Consider the following 18,576-nt stretch of genomic DNA (forward strand, 5'->3'; position numbering starts at 1 on the left):
CACTCACATTTTCACCCTTTCCCTTGTAAAGTGGAACTATACATACACTCCTCCAGTACTCTACCCTTTTTTAAACAAACATTAAAAACCTTACCAGCCAGTCCTCCATCACTGTAGCTCCCTGTTTTAGACACACTGCATGACACTCATTCAACCCAGGTGCCTTACCTGTTCTCATTATCTTAACAACTGCTTTCACCTCATCTTTCCTTATTTCTCCTCCATGTCCCTCACTCATCACTGGCATTTTCATGGCGCTTCCCACTGCAACTACCTTTCCCTCTCTATCCTCCTTCCCATTGAGCAATTCCCTAAAATACTCTGCCCATCTTCCTCTTACTGCCATTTCTCCCACTATCATCTCTCCATCTGCACCTTTTACCTTTTCTCTATTACTGTATTAGGACTAATATTAATTGGGACACCTGAATTAGTCTATGTAAAGTCAACAGCCCTACATAGTTAACTTCAAATACAATTGTGAGTAAAAATATGCACACTTGGGATTCATTTCAAAGAAAGACATGCAACTCTGCAAACATTTATTTGGAACCAAGGACAGTATAAAAATACATAAATATACACAATTCACTTCCAAAAGTCTCTGCTACTTATAACAGCTCCTTTTCAAGGTGATCATGACAAGCAATCAAGAGCAGATAATATATCAAATTAATCAAATATAATAACGATGATTTCCTGTAACAGAATAGAATAAACTGTTAGCAAATAGAATTAAAAAACTAATCAAATGTCATAATATACAAATTAATTCTAATAAACCAGAGCCCTACACTATATACCCACTTATGAAGAGACTCCTGCAATGCCAGAGAATTATCTCTCACAGCTGAAAGCAACTCACAAGTTTACTGGCTGCTCCAAGACAATTTTACATAGATAAAGGAAACTTTAAAGCTATTTCAATAGCCTTTTCACTGCCAAAGCAACTTATAAGTTTTGTTCTGACTGCTGCCATTTTATTCCATCAAGGTGAGGAAAACCATTTGCAGTCATGAAGTCTCTTCAACGTGATGGCATACTTTATGGTTGACTTGTTATGACTATGACTGAAATGTTTTATCCAGCTGAGGTGTAAACACGAAATCTAAAATCATTTGAAAGAGTCCTTCAGCACACTTGTGAAAGAGTATTTATCTCTTTCAAAGTACTATGAATACTACCTTTTTCAGGGCTGTGCTACACTATTCTATTCAGGTAATGAGGGCAAGGCTTGAGTCTGTATGATGTCTTGATTGAATGAAATTTATCACTTACTCAAACCAAAGGCCCCATCCCCTGAGAAAATATTAACATTACTAATAACAACAATAAGATATGTTAAAATGTTGCAGGTTTTGATGAAATGTAAAGTGAGAACAATTATACTCTGTAGACACTCAACAAAACTAAGCACATGAGATTCAATAACTATGGGAACTGACTTCATATATTCTGTAGTAATGAATTCATAAATCTGTAATACCAAATATGAAGTTTACAGTTCATCATTTGCAAATTCTTCAAGTTTGTTAGATTATCTTCCTTAAACTAATGATTACAATACAAGGTCAAAAGGTTATCAACTAAGCTCAGTTTTATCAACCTAAAATAATACTGCTGAATCACATATTATGTCAATAGTATTTAAAACACATAACATCACATTATACATTTATAAAAAAAAAATCAATCAAGTGATACAACTAGTTACATCTTCTTTTGTACTCATAAACATAATTGGATTTCAAAATATAATCACTTGATATACACATTTAATTACCTTATTCAGTATTATGGATAAATTGTAGACTAAAAGGAGTGAATATGTGGGTAGAATGAAGTGTTATGACAAATGGGTATTTGGGAACTAATGCAAAGGTTGTATGGAGGAGTGATTGTACCCAGTGATGTATGAAGCAGAATCGGAATATATGAGAAGCAGTGATGAAGAGACTAAATGTTTTTGAGATGAAGTGTTTGAATATTTGATAAGTGTTACAAGGATGGATAGAGTTAGAAATGTGAGGATGAGCCACAGCATGTGAGTGGAACAGATATCATATATGGTAGAATAGAGAATGGTTTGGGCATATGGAGAGAATGAATGATGAAAGACTAACAAAGAGAATGTGGAAAGCAGAGGTGGATGGAGTGAGCTTGAAAGGATGACCAAGAATGAGTTGGATAGGGTCAAGGGGGATTTGGATGTATGTGGAATGTCTCTTGAGCAGGGAAGAGACAGTGCAAAAGGAAGGAGTGAATGGAAGGAGACTGCAAATGAAAGAGGGGACAACATGGCCTGAAACAATGTTCTTCTCATCTACTTAATTTATTTCGAGTGGATAAAGAAGAAAGTTACCACATGGTGAAGTTGTAGGAGTAAACCAGCCCCAGTGCTGGACCTTAACATGGAAGAGTAGTGCCTTACTGCACTACCTTTGGCCCAAGGGATGTGGCAGGGGACAAGACAACTCTTCACTCCTCTGAAGTGCTGAGATGGTAAGAGTGGTTGAATGGGTTCTATTCACTCAGCATATTACATTTTCACAGAGATCACCAGCCAAGGTACGCACCCAACCTTCAACCATCTTACACCTATCCAACACCCATTTGTTTTACCCTTTTACCTTGGCTTCTTGTGGAGAAAAGGCCATCAGTCCCCTATTTGCGTCAGAAGCATTACGGCAAAACACAGTACCTCGACAATAGGGCCCACCAACCATAGCTGGTTTACCCCCACCACTTCATTAATACATACATACACATATATACATATTTATGGCCCTTCCCCCCCCCACCCCCCACCCCCAAGTCAAAGTGTAAGAGGCAGGTAGAAAAGGGTTGGTTGGGGCAACCAAGTAGTAGCTGCCGAGCCCTGTAAGAGGATGGTAGAAAGAGGGGTAGAAGACAGGTTATTGCATTTTATAGGTAGGTTGTTTATGAATAACAGCCAGAGCGAGATGCCTTAATCTGCTCTATGTAGGTAATAAAATACTGTTTGTAAATAACAGCCTAAGCAAGCTGCCCGAGTCTGCTTTGTATTTTATTTACCTAGTTGTATTTTACTTGAAGGGGAGCTACACTTGTGGTGCCCCGCCTTTGTATCTCACAGTGTCTAGTTTGCTCTTAAATTCATGAATAGTTTTTGCACATACTATTTTTTCATCTGGTTTGTTCCAAGTGTCCACCATTCTATGTGGAAAACCATTCTTCTTTATATCTTTTCTATAACTATGTTTTTTAAGTTTCTTTCTAGGTCCTCTTGTTTTTCTCTTGTCCCAGTTTAACAAATCCTCTCTATTGAGTATTTCTGTGCCCTTCATGATTCTATAGATGGTCAGTAGGCCACCTCTCTCTCTTCTTTGCTCCAGAGTTGGTAACTCCAATTTAGCCAGTCTCTCTTCATATGACAAGTTTGAAAGTGCAGGGACCATTTTTGTGGCTGCTCTCTGGATTCTTTCTATTTTCTTTATATTCTTTTTGGTACTGGTGACCACAATGTCGCCGCACATTCTAGTCTAGTCCTTATCTAGTCCTTCAACCAAATATGCAAATGTCACTTTTATTGATCTTAACAAGTTATAGGAGTCTCTGACAATTTTATTTGTTTATCATAGGACATGTGTGCTTGGGAGCTTGTATGTATATATATATATATTATATATATATATATATATATATATATATACGCAGAAAAAAACACTGGTAAATAAGAAATGTAGTCCAAACATTTTTGTATATTTAAGACATCATCAAAGGAATACAGTAAGGGAGATACAGAGACAGTATAAATACTACAGAAGTGAAAATATTGTAAGGAACATGGAAAGATGAATCACACAAGCCTGAGAAAATTACCCACAGTCCTCAGGTCACACAGATGGACCAAATATCCGGGCAGGATAACATCCATTTGGTCCATCTGTGACCTGAGGACTGTGGGTAATTTTCTCAGGTTTGTGTGATTCATCTTTCCATGTTCCTTACAATATTTTTACTTCTGTAGTATATATACTGTCTCTGTATCTCCCTTAGTGTATTCCCTTGATAATGTCTTAAATAGAGGAAAAGGTGCAGACTATGTTTCTTATTTACTAGTGGTTTTTTCTGCATGTCATATTCACGTGGCATTTGTGAAATACTGCATGGAACACAAGAGTGGAAGAGTTTAAATCTATTTGAGATGAAATGCCTGAGAAGAATGGTAGGAGTTCCTAGGCTGGATAGAGTGACAAATGAGGTGAGGAGGAGAGCAGGGGTGGAAAGGGAGTTGAGAGATAGGGTGGATGAGTGTTGGGATGGTTTGGACACATGGAAAGAATAAGTGAAGAAAGATTGGTAAAAGAGGTGTGGAAGGCAGAGATGGAAGGAGTGAACATGAGAGGGTGACCAAGGATGAAATGGATGGATGCAGTAAAAGGGCCACTGGGAAGGACAGAAGAAGACAGAGGATAGGGGTGAGTGGAGAATGGTTGTGTATGGATGATGCTCTGATGCATGGAAGGGAATGGGTGGGGATGGGGGTGAGGGAGGATTTATGATATTTTGACACAGCACAAAGGGATTTCTCCCCATCTTCTCTTTTTCTGCATGAGGGGATTGAGACAGGAGGAGTGCTGATCAAATAAAGCAGTCTTGCTGTGGATGTGCTGTGTCTTGCTGTTTTGCTTCTGACCCAGGGTAGGGCAAGATGCAGGGATGACCCGTCATCCAGGAGGAGCCAAGAAAAGAGGGAAGGAGGGGTGGTGAATGGGAGTGGAGTATGTGGGGATGAAATGGGTGGGAGTGGATTTATGCTTTTGACTTTGGTTACCTCCCTTGTAAGGGGAAAAAGCCATTGGTATATGTATATATATATACATATTGCTGAAATGACACACCTTTGTAACCAAGTGAGAATTATGCAAAGACTTGTGATTATTCTAAATAAACAATATTGCCATAAAGGCTTGAAACAAAGAATCTAATTGGTGAAAGGGTGGAAGAGGGGAAAATTCTAATTGGTTCACGAATGTAAGATCACACCCTTTGGGGAGGATCTTAATTATAAAGTTGAAGATCATTGGACTAAGGAAATGACTATGTCACTGCAAAGCTCACATAGGATCTTGTATACTTGCTCTCATGGGATACCTTAGACCTCGGAGAGTGCATTGCATTCTTGGTTGGAATGAACAGAAGATATAGAAGAATCTAGAATTTAATTCTCCTAAACAGAAAATAACAACTAAAAGAAGTGAGTCGCCATATCAATAAGTGAGGACTAACAGTGGCAACAACAAAAGTATACACCAACTTCATACATATTAAATCCCATTTAACACAACTCTCCAATCTCAACACCTCATGAATGAAGGGTCATCCTGTTCTCCCACCAAACTGCTCCAGTTCAAGGCAATGCAACAAGATGCAACTGCACACACAAACACACATAAGTGCATACACACAAAATGAATGTGTATATGCACAAATGTACATATATATGTATATGTATATAACCTCTCTTGAATTCATTATTGGGACAAAACTCCCATACATAACAGTTGGTATAACTATTGTTTTATAAACAATTTTCACTGTTTCAACTTCCTTTTACTTCTTCATAATGCTCTCAGACCACACCCAATGTTCTCCCCCTTCCCAACAACTTTTTCCAGTCTTCCTTTTTTATGTATATCACATCCCAGATATCTATAAACTATCTACTCCAATATCTTCCTATTTGACTGTACATCAACTTTGTGCCCCCCACTCTTGGATATCACAACTACCTTCCTCTTTGACATATTAACTTTCAGTTTTTTCCTTCAACAAATCCTACCAAATTCACTAACCCTTCCAAACCTTATTCAAAGTTCTTGCATTTATATCTCCTGTTACTCCAGCCATGTATGGATTAACATCCATGGTGACAGTATGCACCCTTGCCTCAAATCAACATTCAGCTATTTTTTTATTCTCCAGTCAAACAGGTTTACACCATTCATAAAAGATTTACACTGCCTTTCAATCCCCTCCACCCCCAAATCCATCTAATCTCATGGTCTTCCATGAATGAACTACTTGAAAATGGCTCCAGTTACCTTGGAGCCTAACAGGACTCTTAGCTTTCCCCCACCACTTACATATGAATAAAAAAACAAACTAACCAGAACAAAGTATACTTATAAGTCTTAGATAGACTCCTCTCATCACACAATAAGGATATGCCAACATGTACACTTTAAACCCACTATTGGAGAAATAATATCAGAAGTACAGGAGATCCATATATTTCGACTACTATCTGTAGTCCTCTTCAGCTGAAGAGGCCTACAGATAGTAGTCGAAATATACGGATCTCCTGTACTTCTGATATTATTTCCCCAATAGTAGATTTAAAGTGTACATTTACAAATGTGTTATAACATTAGTTTCCCACATGCCAACATACACAGGTTTGGCACCACAACAAATAACACATGTCCACTCTGCCAGACAACCTCTTATACAATCACATACATCCTTACAGACTGGTAGCACACAAACATTACTACAATTTGTCAATAATAGAGAGCCTCAAGCAGGAGCCCAGGAAGGTAATCAGTTTCTCTGTTACTTTGGCATCTTAACTGACCAAAACAATAGGCAACCCAATCTTGACTGCCATGGATAATCACAACCATCTTCATTTCAACTCTCCACTCTGAACACATATTCCATATTGGTGCAAAATATATCACTGTTATGATGAAAAGTTTAAAATGATTTGCTTACATTAAAAAGCACAATCCTTGCAAAAGAAATATCTTTTGCAAAACTCATTGACTTTATATCCAAGACAATATGCAAAACAGCTTCTCAGAAGCTTGCTGAGGCTAGTCCATTCTAAATGGTACTGGGACATCTCTCTGTGCTGTGAACCAAGTTGTGGTAGCGTTGCCATATGCTAAGCCTCTTGACACAAACTGTTCCTCCTGATCGATTGAACTGTGTCTCCTAAGGAAAGAAAAGTCATTCAATAAGAAATCTTTCCAGAAGCTAATATTCTGCATTTAAGACAAAGATAATTCATCTCATAAATAACTACACAAACTAAGGATATTAAAACATGCAAACAACCCCTTCAGTAGATAAATCAGCTACTTTTCAGATGAACAGACTTATCTACCACACATCAAAATAAAATTTCTTTACCCAAGGTCCTTTTCACCCCATCCATCCATCTCGTTTTCAGTTTTCCCCTCAAGTTCCCTTCCTCTACCACTGCCTTCCCATCTCTTTGCTAGTCTTTCTTCACCCATTCTTTCCATATACCCAAACTATCTCAATATTCTTTCGTCAATTCTATCTGCCAGCTTCCTTCCCACCCCTGCTCTCCTTCACCTCCTCATTTCTCATTCTATCCATCCTCATAAGCCCCATCATACTTCTTATATACTTTATCACAAACATATTTAAAATGTTCCTTTTTGCCTCCCTTAAATTCAAAGTCTCTGCCCATACAGTGTCAAAGGCACTTCTCTTTGCTTTCACCCCTAGATACCTATTTCTCATGATGTTTCTAATTCCCCAAACACTTGCTTCCCTCACTCTACAATTTACCTCCAATGCTACTCCTCCATTCCCTGCTACATGTGACTCTAAATACTTAAAACTATCCATTTCCACTAGTTTCTCTCTTTCTCATCCATTTTCAATGTCCTTTTAAACAAAATATGATCTCATAATCACCCCTCCCTTCCCTAAAAACATAAATATCCAGAACTCTTCCAATCTTCCCTTTGGGTAACACTACATAGTCCATTAATGTCTTCTCAATCCCCCTCCCCTGCACCACCCTTTTCCACATACTCATATGCTTGGATCTCTTTTTAAACACTGTTTGCTATCATCAAATCCCTTTCTAAACACATCTTCGCCACCATTTCTCCACTATAATTACTACTGGAAACCCCCAAACCTCCCTACTACTCCATCTATTAGCTTATCTCCTACTCTAATTAAGATCCCCCCAACACCACTGCATTTACATTCCTCCCAAATCAATCTAACCAATCTGTTGCCTCAGGTCTCACTTGAGGAGACACATGGCTCCCAGGGGAATGGCAATTCCCCCTAAAACTCTCAATACATTCACTTAAATCTATAAAAAAAAACTCCCTTTCCACATTACTTTTGTTACTATGAGAATCATATGCTATCTACCTATTTATATACCATGACCTTCTTTCCCTTTTAAGGGAGGCAGCCAATCAAGGTATGCAACCACTCCCACCCATTTCACTCCCATCCACCACTCTTGTTTACCTCTCATCTTAGATCCTTGTGAATGAAGGGTCATCCCTGTCTCCTGCCCAGTGCCTAGTTCATAAGTAATGCAGCAAGACCAAAAGATAATATGCACTCACAAAATCCATATCTCCCATCCCAATTTCACCTTCACCCACATTATCCTCACAAATACCTCCCTCCACTGCACCACACATTTTCCTATCTCATCACTTACCAGCAGAGCCACTCCTTCCCTTTCTTGCCCAGTCATCACCCTTAAAACCCTCCTCACCACACTCTCAAACTCAATCTCACCCCTCCCTTTCAACTTTGTTCCACTTAAAGGTAATACATCCATCACATGACAGACAAGTCCCAATTTTTTCCTTGGAGATAGCCATGGGAAGGCCTGACTACTAATCCCAGTTATTGCGGAGCAAAAGGTTACCAGTCCATGAAAACTAAAGCAACAATTATTATATATAATTGATAAGTGCTGGATTGAATATATACCATTCTATTGATGTCCCCAATGCAAACATAGTGTTCATCTGGCTCTGTTGCCACAGCCCACTTGCTATGGTCATGATGTGTTGTAAATACTAAGTCAGCCGCTGCAGCTGAAATACTTTCAATATTTTCCACTCTGTCAAAAGAAAAATGCAGATTCTTAACAACAGTGCTCAAATATTACATTTCAAAATAGTTAAGATGACACACATTTTTCTTAAGTTTTTAATATCCAGATGATTAATATTCCACTTATACATACAGATCTTGGAAATTTCATGCATAAAGCAGAAAACATATTCATATATATATATATATATATATATATATATATATATATCTATCTATATATATATATATATATATATATATATACACATACATACATACATATACCAAAGGCTTTTTCCCCCTACATGGGGGGTAGCCACATAGAAAAAGGCAAAAAAACTACTCCCACTAATTCCATTTCCTATATATTCCACTCCCCTCCACCCTCCTCCCTCCCTCTTATCTTGGCACTTCCTGGATGACGGGTCATCCCTGCATCCTTTCCACTGCCCTGGGTCAGAAGCAGTGTCGCAAGACACAGCACATCCACAGCAAGGCCGCTTCATAAATTCGGCGACCACCCCTCTCTGTCCCCTCATGCAGAAAAGGAGAAGACGGGGAGAAATCCCTTCGGGCTGCATCAATTTTTTTCTCATACATACTTCCTCACCCCCTATCCCCCACCCACTCCCCCTCATGCATCATAGTTTCATCTATACACAACCCCTCTCCATTCACCCCTATCTTCTGTCCTCTCCCGTCCTTCCTCCACAGACATTCCTCTCTTTTGTAATGCCCCTTTCACCCCATCCATCCATCTCATCCTAGGACGCCCCCTCATATTCACTCCTTCCACATCTGCCTTCCATACTTCTTTTACTGATCTTTCTTCACTCATTCTTTCCATGTGTCCAAACCATCCTAATACCCTTTCATCAACCCTATCTCCCAGTTCCCTTTCCACCCCTGTTCTCCTCCTCACCTCCTCATTTCTTACTCTATCTAGCCTAATAACCCTTATCATACTTCTCAGACATTTTATCTCAAACACATTCAAACTCCTCTCTTCCTCTCTCATGTTCCATGTTTCTGCCCTGTACAATGCTGTTGGTACAATCACTCCTCCTCTTAGCATCCATTCCCAGATGTCTATTTCTCATTACACTTTTCAATCCACCAAGGCATTTACTCGCTTCTCCCAATCTACATTCTACCTCCACCCCCACTCCTCCCTTTCCTGCCACATTTGTACCCAAATATCTAAAACTATCCACTTCCTCCAGTCTTTCACCCTTAATGCTCACCTCCAGCCTGCTGTCACTCTCTCCCCTTGTACATCTCATCACCTTACTTTTACCCACATTTATCTTCAGCTTCCTTCTTTCACACACCTTCTCAAACTCTGTCACTAACTTCCTCAATCCCTCCTCTGATCCTGCTACAAGTGCAGTGTCGTCAGCAAACAACAACTGACTCACCTCCCACTTTTCTCCATTTTCTTTAATCATTTCCAACCCCTGACCCACTACCCTTGCATTCACCTCTCGCACCACCCCATCCATGTAAAGATTGAACAGCCAGGGTGACATAACACATCCCTGACTAAGTCCCACCTTTACCTCAAACCATTCATTCTCTCCATTTCTAATCCTAACACAACCTCTACTACTCTCGTAAAAACTCGACTGCTCTTAACAGCTTTCCTCCTATCCCATATATCTGCAATACCTCCCACAGTGCCTTCCTATCTTCCCTGTCATAAGCCTTTTCCAGATCCATAAAAGCCAAAAACATCCTTACCTTTTACTATAGCTTTCTCACATATCTGTCTTACCACAAAGATTTGATCTACACAACCCCTACCTGTCCTAAACCCACACGATTGCTCACCAATTACTCCCTCTGTTCCTCTCCTAATCCTCTCAATCAAGATCCTCCCATAAGCCTTCACAACTACACACAACAAGCTGATCCCTCTGAAAATACTACACTCACACTTGTCCCCCTTTCCCTTGTAAAGTGGAATGATACAGGCACTCCTCCAGTCCTCCAGCACTCTACCCTCTCTTAAACAAACATTAAACAACCTCACCAGCCAGTCCACCATCACTGTACCTCCTTTCTTCAGACATTCTGCATGGCATCCATCCAGACCAGGTGCCTTACCTGCTCTCATTATCTTAACAGCTGCTTTCACTTCATCCTTCCCTATTTCTCCTCCCTTTTCCTCACTCATCACTCTCACTTTCTTAGCGCTTCCCACTGCAACTACCTTTCCCTCCTCATCCTCATCCACATTCAGCAACTCCCTAAAATACTCTATCCACCTTCCTCTCATTGCCTTCTCTTCCATTATCATCTCTCCATCTGCACCTTTTACCTTTTCTTCTCTATTTGATTCGCCTCCTTTTTCTCTTTTAATTTCCTTCCAAAACATCTTTTTATTACTTTCAAAATTTTCTGTCATACTCTTACCCCATTTCACAGCTGCTCTCCTCTTTGCTTCATTTATCTTATGCTTAGCTTCCTTTCTCTTTACTTTGTACCTCTCATACGATTCCATCATCCTAACTTGCAGCCAATCTATGAATGCCTGCTTCTTTTCTTCTACACATTTCTTTGCTTCCTCATCCCACCACTCACTACCCTTCTTCTTTTTCCTCCTGCCCTCCTTGTTCAACACACCATCTTTGTACACCTTATGACTCCCTCCTTGAACCATCCCCATTCCTCCTCCACTCCTAATTCAACTCTATCCTTTACTCCCTCCCACTCCTCTTTCAGTTTCTTCTTAAACTCACTCTCCTTTTTTTCCTCATTTAAGCAGTTCACTCTAAGTACCTCCCTATCTTCTGTCCTTTTCCTCTTTCTCCACCTATTCTCCACTCTCATTTTACCTTCCACCAGAAAATGACCTGATATTCCCCCACTCTCTCCCCTTAGAACATGTACATCCTTAACTCTTCCTACCATACTCCTGGTCACCACTATATAGTCCATTAATGCTCTATCTGCCACCCTTCCATCCACCACTCTCTCCCATGTGTACTTATGCTTGACTTTCTTCTTAAATACTGTATTTGCTATCATCAACTTTCAAGACACATCTCCACCATCATTTCTCCACTACAATTTTTACCAGAAACTCCATACTTCCCAATCACTCCGCCTATTGGCTCATTTCCTACCCTAGCATTAAGGTCTCCCAATACAACTACATTGACATTTCTCCCTAATCCCTCTATACACTCATTTATATCTACCCAAAAAGCCTCCCTTTCCTCTACGCTCTTCTCACTACCAGGTCCATACGCACTTACAAAAACCCACATCTCCCTTCCCAGCTTCACCTTCATCCACATCAACCTTGATGAAACCTCCTTCTACTCCACTACCCGCTTACTTATCTCTTCACTTACTAGTATAGCCACCCCTTCTCTCACTCGTCCCCTCTTCACTCCTGAGTACCTCCCAGCTACACTCCCAAACTCACAGTTGCCCTTTCCTTTCATTTTTGTTTCACTCAAAGCCAGCACATCCATCTTTCTTCTCACAAACATACTGCCAATCTTTTCTCTCTTACTCTCATCTGTACCACATCCACACACATTAAAAGACCCAAACATTAGGGTACTGGTTGGAAAACTCCCAGACCCTCTTATGCCTTTTCTTTTGTTTTTAGGAATGTCCCCTTTCGGGGCTACAGGTAGTAGGACTCCTAATCCCATCCCCCGTCCCTTTTTTGTCGCCTTTTACAACTCAAGTGGAAAAACTTGGTGGTAGCATTCTCTTCCCCCACCACAGGGTCAGTGAAAACAGAAAATGAATACTCAGAGAAATGGTACAGAACAGCAACAAGGGGTTGGGGGACAGCATAACGGAGGGACAATCGTAGTGTAAAAGTGTCATCATTTCTCTATGAACAGAGTTTTCCTCTATCATAGACAAAATGATGTGTGGCTCTGGTCCATAGGGGCGCCGCATATAGACCCTAAAGTATCAACTGCATGCCACTTTGCCACAATAACATGCAGTCAATACCCCAGACGGGGGTATTGGCTGCATGTGGTGGGGGAAAAGAATACTGCCACCAAATATTCCCACTTGGATCGTAAGAGGCGAGAAAAGCGGGACGGGGATTGGGATCAGGCATCCTTCTCCCTGTAGCCCCACAGGGGACATTCCTAAAAAAAAAGTAAAGGCATAAGAGGGTCTAGGAGTTTTCCAACCAGCACCCTAAGGTTTGGGTCTTTAATGTATGTGGATGTGGCACAGATGAGAGTAAAAGGGAAGACATAGGTAGTATGTTTGTGAGAAGAAAGATGGATGTGTTGGCTTTGAGTGAAACTAAGTTGAGAGGGAAGGGCGAGTGTGAGTTTGGGGGTGTAAGTGGAAGGTTCTCAGGAGTGAAGAGAAGGCAAGGGAGAGAAGGTGTGTAGTGGAGTGGAAGGAGGGTTCCTCAAGGATAATGTGGATGAAGGTGAAACTGGGAAAGGAGATGTGGGTCTTTGTAAGTGCATATGGGCCTGGCAGTGAGAAGAGTGTAGAAGAAAGGGAGGTTTTTTGGATAGATTTAAATGAGTGCATAGAGGGATTAGGAAGGAATGTCAATTTAGTAGTATTGGGAGACCTTAATGCTAGGGTAGGAAATTAACCAATGGATGGAACGGTTGCGAAATGTGGAGTTCCAGGAAAGAATCGTAGTGGAGAGCTGATGGTGGAGATGTGTCTAGAAAGAGAGTTTATGATAGCAAATACAGTGTTTCGGAAGAAAGTCAAGCATAAGTACACATGGGAGAGAGTGGTGGATGGATGGTTGGTAGAGTGTTAATGGATTATGTGGTGGTAGAGAGGAGTATAATAGGAAGAGTTAAGGATGTACATGTGCTAAGAGAAGAGAGTGGAGGAATATCAGATCATTTTTTGGTGGAAGGTAAGTTGAGAGTGAAGGATAGATGGAGAAAGAAGAAAAGGACAAAAGGTAGGAAGGTGCTTAGAGTGAACTCTTTAAATGAAAAGGAAATGGAGAAGGCGTACAAGAAGAAGCTGAGGGAGGAGTGGGAGGGAGTGGAGGATAGAGTAGAGTTAGGAGTAGAGGAGGAATGGAGATGGTTCAAGGAAGGAGTCACAAAGTGTGCAAAGATGGTGTGTGGAACAAGAAGGATGGGAGGAAATAGAAGGAAGGGTAGTGAGTGGTGGGATGAGGAAACAAAGAAGGTCATAAAAGAGAAGAAGCGAGCTTTCACAGATTGGTTACAAAAAAGGACAAGGGAAACATATGAGAGGTACAAAGGAAAGAAAAGTAAAGCACAAGGTAAAGGAGGCAATGAGGAGAGCAGATGTGAAATGGGGTAAGAGTATGACAGAAAATTTTGAAAGTAATAAAAAGATGTTTTGGAGAGAAATTAAGAGAGGAAGAGGAGGCAAATCAAGTAGAGAAGAAAAGGTAAAAGGTGCAGATGGAGAGATGATAATGGAAGAGAAGGCAGTAAAAGGAAGATGGGCAAAGTATTTTAGGGAGTTACTAAATGTAAAGGATGATAGGGAGGGAAAGATAGTTACAGTGGGAAGTGCTAAGAAAATGATTGTGATGAATGAGGAAAATGGAGGAGAAATAAGGAAGGATGAAGTGAAGGCAGTTGTTAAGATGATGAGAGCAGGTACGGCACCTAGTCTGGATGCATGCCATGCAGAATGTCTAAAAAAAGGAGGTACAGTGATGGTGGATTGGCTGGTGAGGTTATTCAATGATTGCTGGAGAGAGGGTAGAGTGCCAGAGGACTGGAGGAATGCCTGTATAGTTCCACTTTAAAAGGGAAAAGGGGGCAAATATGAGTGTAGTAGTTTTAGAGGGATTAGCTTGTTAAGTGTAGTTGGGAAGGCTTATGGGAGGTTGCGTAGATCAGATTTTTGTGGTAAGACAGATATGTGAGAAAGCTATAGGACAAGGTAAGGCTGTTTTTTGGGGCTTTTATGGATCTGGAAAAGGCTTATGACAGGGTAGACAGGAAGACACTGTGGGAGGTTTTGCAGATATACGGGATAGGAGGAAAGCTTCTAGGAGCTGACAAGAGTTTTTACGAGAGTAGTAGAGCATGTGTCAGGATTAGAAATGGAGAGAGTGAGTGGTTCAAGGCAAAGGTGGGACTTCGTCAGGGATGTGTTATGTCGCCCTGGCTGTTCAACTTATATATGGATGGAGTGGTGCGAGAGGTAAATACATGGGTGGTGGGTCAGGGATAGGAGACAGTTAAAGAAAATGGAGAAAAGTGGGAGGTAGGCCAGCTGTTGTTTGCGGATGACACTGTGCTTGTAGCAGGTTCAGAGGAGGGATTGAGGAAGTTGGTGACAGAGTTTGGGAGAGTGTGTGATAGAAGAAAGTTGAAGATACATGTTGGTAAAAGTAAGGTGATGAGATGTACAAGGGGTGAAAGTGGCAGCAGACTGTAAGTGAGCATTAAGGGAGAGCGACTGGAGGTAGTGGATAGTTTTAGATATTTGGGTACGAATGTGGCAGGAAAGGGTGGAGTGGAGGTGGAGGTAGAATGTAGATTGAGAGAAGCGAGTAAATGCCTTGGTGGATTAAAAAGTGTAATGAGGAATAGACATTTGGGAATGGATGCTAAGAGGAGATTGTATGAAAGAGTGATTGTGCCAACAGCACTGTATGGGGCAGAAACATGGAACATAAGAGAGGAAGTGAGAAGGAGTTTGAATGTGTTTGAGATGAGGTGTCTGAGAAGTATGATAAGGGTTACTAGGCTGGATAGAGTGAGAAATGAGGAGGTGATGCGGAGAACAGGGGTGGTAAGGGAGTTGGGAGATAGGGTGGATGAAAGATTGATTGATTTATGACATTTTTGGCTCGAAGGCCAAGCGCCGGAGCCGGTAGGCCATTCAGCGTGGGTGGATGAAAGAGTATTGGGATGGTTTGGACACATGGAAAGAATGAGTGAAGAAAGACTAGTAAAAGAGGTATGGAAGGCAGATGTGGAGGGAGTGAACATGAGGAGGCAACCTAGGATGAGATGGATGGATGGGGTGAAGGGGGCTTTGGGGAAGAGGGGAATGTCTGTTGAGGAAGGATGGGAGAGGACAGAAGACAGGGGTGAATGGAGAATAGTTGTATATGGATGTTGTGATCCATGAGGTGGGGGGTGAGGTAGTATGTGTGAGCAAAATTTGACGCAGCCCAAAGGGATTTCACCACATCTTCTCCTTCTCTGCATGAGGGGACGGAGAGGGGGGTCGCCGATTTAATGAAGCAGCCTTACTGTGGATGTGCTGTGTCTTGTGGCACTGCCTCTGACCCAGGGCAATGGACAAGATGCAGGGATAACCCGTCATCCAGGAGGTGCCAAGATAAGAGGGAGGGTGGAGGGGAGTGGAGTGTATTTAGGGATGGAATGGGTGGGAATGGTTTTTATGCCTTTTTCTTTTTGGCTACCTCCCTTATAAGGGGAAAAAGCCTTGGTATATGTATGTATGTATGTATATATATTCTATCTATATACCAAAACCAAAAGGCTTCTTTCCCCTTGTAAGAGAGCTAGCCAAGGCATGAACCCATCCCACATCCGTTTTCCTTTTTATCTAAGCTCAAGCAAAGATAATGGCTGTCTACTTGTGGGCCACAAAGTGGGACCTGCGATCAGTAGAACTAATGACGGACTCACTGACAGTGTTGAGATGGCTGAAGACTACTTTTGATGATGAAAACAGGATCAAGGTGACAGGAATGACAGAAATGCTGGTTAGGAGGTTGTCAGTCATACAGGATCTGGTTTCTGACATAGGCATTGAGCTGTCAGTGACCTTCACTCTGTCTGAAAGGAACAGGGCTGATGCGCCAACCAGAGTGCCAAAGGTTTGGCTTGGTGAATTGGAAGTTGCATCTATAGTTGACGTAGAAGGCTTGCACTCACAGCATAATTTTGGAGAGGATAGAACCTTGTACCTGATTAGCATATTGGATGCATAAGTCAAAAGGAAGAGTATTGAGTCTATTGTGAAGGAATGCAGAAAATGCTGGACCATCGACCTGGTACCTTCAGACCATGTGCCCAAGAAGTTGAGTGTTTTGAGGGAAGGGTGTATCTCACAGTTGTGGATTGCAGTGTGGTGGGAGATAGTGTCAGAGAACACTCAAGAGATCTGCGGTCATATGATACAAATATTTCTTAAAAAGGGCCTCCTGATGAAGTTCCAATGGACAATGGCCTAGCATTCTGGTCTCCCCAACTCACAGATGTTTGCAAAGAGTGAAACATTTCTCAGAGGTTCCGAGCAGTTTATCAACCATCTGGAAATTGGATAACAGAGCATATGCACCAAACCATAAAGAGCATGGCTGTGAGATCTGGGGAAAGTCAACTGAAGATCTGAAGATGGTGTTTTAGTATAATTTGGCAGCAAGAGAAGGTGTTGAGAGGAAGACAGATTCTGTGGAAGTTCTTCACATATATTCATGGAGCCCACACTCATAAGAGAAGAGTGGAGAGAGACCAATTTGAAATTCAATGTCAGGGAACCTGTGGTGGTGAAACTGGCAAATGAGCAGTGTACATCACGATGGGCTTATGGTAAAATGACCAGGACAACACTGGAGAACACTGTGGATGTTGTTGTTGTTGTTGTTCCCTAGACTGTCTGTCTGAGCAGTCCCGTCTCCCCAAGGAATGCTACAGCCAAAACTGGGTTTTCCCACAAATCTTTTATGGAGTGTATGTTGTGCTGTTTGCGTGCATGATTGTGTATAATGCAGTCTTCCATTATGTGTTGTATGGTATGGGGTGAAGTATTACATCCTGGGCAGCTGTTCTCAATGCAGTCATCCAGCCTCTTCTGGTAGCTTAGAAGTGCTGGGTGGTGGCCGCACTGCAGTCTGGCCAGGTGGACTCTGTCCTTTCATGGGAGAGAGGATTCAGAAGGGTGGATATCAGGGGGTCTGGCATGCAGCAGTGTGTTGTCTTTCAGTGTGTTAATGGAGCGGTGAGTGATATGATTATGAATATGTTTCCGGAGGATGGTATTTGGTGGTTGTGGAGGAAGAGAAGAGAGTATGTGTGTGTGTGATACAGGTCTTTGGGTGTTGTTTTAATGTTTCTTGGTGTGTGGGTGTAGCTATGTAGTGTAGCGGGTATAATGTGTTTGTGGTGGCTGCGGCAAGTGTTTGTGTGCCTCTCATGTCGAGGTGGTCCTTGACTTTGAGGACTTTTATTTCATGGTGTAAATGGTCTGTAGGTGTTGTATTTGTGCAGCCTGTAATTGTTTTCAGGGCTTTGTTTTGTATGATTTGAAGGGTGTTGTGGTGTGTCTCACTGAGATTAGGAGCCCATGCAGGACTCGCATAATTCATCACTGAGCGTGTGCATTGTTTGTATATTGTTGTATTAGTTTTTTTGTTTTGTCCAAATGTTGTTCCAGTGATTGACTTAAGTGTGTTAAGTCTAGGTGTGCATTTGTTTTTTATGTTTGTGATGTGTTGTTTGAAAGACATGGATGTATCGTATGTTACACCAAGAATTTTTGGTGTGTTTGTGTGTGGTATTAGAGTGTTGTTAATGTAGAGATGAGGTATGTATTTGTGTTCTTTTGTCCAGTTGGTGAGAAGTGTTGCTGTAGATTTGGTTGGAGCTGTTTTGAGTCTGTTTGTGATGAACCATGTGTTGAGTGTATCGAGGTATGGCTGGATTATTTCTGCAGCTTTGTCTGTGTTACAATGTGTGCATGTGATTGTTATGTCATCTGCGTAGGAAG

General features: G+C 41.3%; 1 protein-coding gene across 2 annotated transcripts in view; it reads right to left on the reverse strand.

The window, feature by feature from the left end:
• Positions 1–529: 529 nt before the first annotated feature.
• The window catches only part of DNaseII (deoxyribonuclease II), a 39,517-nt gene continuing 21,470 nt past the window's right edge, over positions 530–18,576 (reverse strand). The window contains exons 7-9 of one of the 2 annotated variants that reach the window (XR_012967355.1): positions 8,770–8,902; positions 6,760–6,981; positions 530–699 (exon numbers count right to left, since the gene is read on the reverse strand). Coding sequence is in view for 1 of the 2 variants with exons in the window: in XM_076203807.1 (XP_076059922.1) it covers positions 6,871–6,981; positions 8,770–8,902 (244 nt within the window). In the remaining variant the exon portion in view is untranslated. Of the gene's footprint in view, positions 700–5,189; positions 6,982–8,769; positions 8,903–18,576 lie in introns of those variants that run through there. The other variant, XM_076203807.1, reaches the window with a different exon arrangement.

Source organism: Oratosquilla oratoria, chromosome 20, assembly GCF_046742065.1.
Source record: "Oratosquilla oratoria isolate Oo_2021 chromosome 20, ASM4674206v1, whole genome shotgun sequence".
Taxonomy (NCBI): Eukaryota; Metazoa; Arthropoda; class Malacostraca; order Stomatopoda; family Squillidae; genus Oratosquilla; species Oratosquilla oratoria.